General features: G+C 43.6%; 1 protein-coding gene across 1 annotated transcript in view; it reads left to right on the forward strand.

The window, feature by feature from the left end:
- The window catches only part of onecut1 (one cut homeobox 1), a gene marked incomplete at both ends in the record, with an annotated part of 5685 nt that extends 3127 nt beyond the window's left edge, over window positions 1-2558 (forward strand). The window contains one exon of the mRNA XM_083691211.1: window positions 2266-2558. Within this exon, the coding sequence (XP_083547337.1) occupies window positions 2266-2558 (293 nt within the window). The remainder of the gene's footprint in view (window positions 1-2265) is intronic.
- Window positions 2559-3157: the final 599 nt, after the last annotated feature.

Genomic DNA, 3157 nt, shown 5'->3' on the forward strand with positions numbered 1-3157 from the left:
CCTATAGCTACTCAGATCCTAAGTTAAACAAAATAACCAAGTTTATCAACTTCTTTTTTTCAAATATGTTTTTATATTGAGAAATGTAGTTGACTGTAGCAAATTTTTTGTTTAAAATATTGCACCTGTCAACCTCTGAACTGGGCTTGCATAGCCTGTACTAACGAATTTCGTTAGACATGTTTTTGTTTGAATCACTCATAATGGCTGTCAAAGAACTTTTGTGCAAATAATCTGAATTACATTTATTTATATGACATTAGCGCTGCATTTTGGTTTTCTAATGGCTTCTCGATTGTGGCAAGATGACTGAAACTGCCATCGATTTTGAATAAGGATAGCCTATATTTTTGCTTGTTATACATTTGAAACACACACACACACACACACACACACACACACACACACACACACACACTTGTCTGCTGTCTTTCTCTCTGTTTGGGGATAGGTTGTGAAATGAGTGACTGTAGCCTAGTCACGCCATTGCTAGGCTAGACCAGTGTGGAGTTATCTGTGTGTGTTTGTAATGATTAGCAGGGAGCAGAGCCGTGATCAGCCTGATAACGACGCCGTTGTTATTTCACCTGATCCTGGGAAACCTCCCTAGCTGGCGGTGCGGTGGCTCCTGCTGTCGCCGTGGCCTTCATGCCGCTGCCGTGGCCTTCATGCCGCTGATTTATAACAGCAGATAGACCTACATACGGAGCCCACGCGGTCTGTTAATGTTTACCAGCACTGGAGACATTCGTGCTGGGCCTCTCTCCAACTGCCTACACTCTGAATGTCGCAAATAATGTTATGAATAGGCTACTTTATTGAAACAGCGTATTAATCCTAAATATATATGCCCATTGTTAAACTAATTTATGAAATCGTGAGCAAATGAATTGAATAAAGATTTTGGCTAATGATTAATTTCTCTTATGATTTATTCATGAAACTATGTGGAAGCGAAAAGCACACATCAAACATATGCTGTCAATAGCACCCGGGGGTATTATCCTCGGTCATGTGATGATTTCGCTTGAAAAGGGTCTAGGAGTAGGCAAATGAAACACAACCAAAGCTTTCTACACTTCGTCGGGAGATTACATGAAGTGTATTTCGTATGTCAGAGGTGCATTCATCATTCGTTTATCATTGCCTGACTGCTGATTGCTGCCTACTTTTGTCCTGCTTCGGTCGGTCGTCAGGTAGAGCAGCGTTTACAGCTCACCGCTGCCCTCTAGCGGTTACAGCTCGATATTCAGGGATTCTCACGGGAGAATTGAGGATGGGGCCGTGTTGTGAAATAAATCCATCATAAATTGCAGTGAGTGTTAGCTCGTTCGTTGTCATTTGGATTCATAGATAAACTTTATTCAGGATCATGCTGGATGTGCTACAGGCAACGATATATAACTAGAAACATTTTAAATATTACGCAGTCATTCAGCACCACGGACAGCGGCCATAGTTTCCCCCTCTGTCCTATGACAGACTGGCTCCATCTGTTGTGATTCTCCGCCTGTTGTTTTAATGTTGACTGTGTCAGTGCCAACAATCTCATACTGGTGCACAACAATAAATTGTGAGTTTGCCAACTGTAAGAAAAGTTTACGTGTAGGCTTATGTGCCTGTTTTGCGTCCATATCTGAATGACAATCTTATCAGACACGGTCTAGAGTGGGTTGAGTGACTCTCAGCGAGTGGAGCGTTTCCTTTATGTTCAAATCGATAAGCTATCTATGTACTTTTCTCATCCAACCAGAAATGTGTCATTTCGTCTTGATATCATCTTGAAACACATTTTCTATGATGTTCTCAACCAGAGAAGTGCTTTTAGCCACGGTTGAAAAACAGAAACGATATTTTACATTTGGAATGTACATGTTTTAAAGCATGTTTTTTTATTGACAATCATAGGCAGCCTACTCATTTTGTAGGAAGCCTACTAACTATTGAATTGTTGAATTGTTTTATTATGTGTGTGGCCAGGGCTTACTTGAAAAATAGATAACCCTGTCATTTCTTTGTTTAAATGAAAGATCAATTGATACATTATACAGTTGGGGAGTCAAGGATGGTTGGTAATCTAATCTAATGCAGGGTGTCTTGACAGCCTGGGCGTCTACAGGTCATCTCTAGGATATATCTCCAGATATAATGAGATGTAGTAACAGGGTGGAGAAAGCCCAGAGATCCCTCATATAACATTAATTCTCTCTCTCTCTCTCTCTCTCTCCCTCCCTCTCCCTCTCTCTCTCTCTCCCTCCCTCCCAGCTTGTAAGCGTAAGGAGCAGGACCATGGGAAGGGGGAGCGTAGCGGCAGCGGCTCCAAGAAACCTCGGCTGGTGTTCACGGACGTGCAGAGGCGGACGCTCCACGCCATCTTCAAGGAGAACAAGCGTCCTTCTAAAGAGCTGCAGATCACCATCTCTCAGCAGCTGGGCCTGGAGCTGACAACCGTCAGCAACTTCTTCATGAACGCCCGCCGCCGGAGCCATGACAAGTGGCTGGATGACGGCTCGGTGCACTCAGCCAACTCTGACCCCTCTGCCTGCACCAAAGCCTGAAGACAGACAGACTGACTGACTTAACCTCGGTGGAAAAGCTTTAAAACTTAGAATCAAAGAGAACTAACTAAAGACCTTGAAACAACGTTTTGCCCTTAAAACCTATACTATACTGCTATTTATAGTATCCAAAGATAAGAAAAACAACCAAAGACTTCTTTGACCTGCTTTAAAACATTGTTCTGCAACACATTTAAGTCTGGCATTCTGAGTTACTCCCTTATCACTGGTCACAGCTTTACACCCCCAATCCCAACCTCCCGCCCACCGTCCTTATCTTTGATCTGATTGGTTGGTTTGATGGAGGGTCTCTAAATGGAGGTTCAATCAGCCTATCAGCAGTGTGTCTCCTGGGGATGCCCTAGGGGGAAATGACCAGAGGGAGAAGCCTCGGGTAGGACTGGCCAATCAGCTATGAGGAGGAATCATATCGAAGTGAGTGGATTGGTGGGAGTTTCTGTCTGTCAGGAGCTCAAGACTGGATTCTGAGGACTAGACAGGCAGGGAATGACCACAGCAGAGGCTGCTAACCCCAAGCCAACCAAAACTCAACCCCAACCTACTTCGTAGTGCTTTCTTCCTACATGTTGAAAAAGCGA

This window comes from Argentina silus, assembly GCF_951799395.1.
Source record: "Argentina silus genome assembly, chromosome: 19".
NCBI lineage: Eukaryota > Metazoa > Chordata > Actinopteri > Argentiniformes > Argentinidae > Argentina > Argentina silus.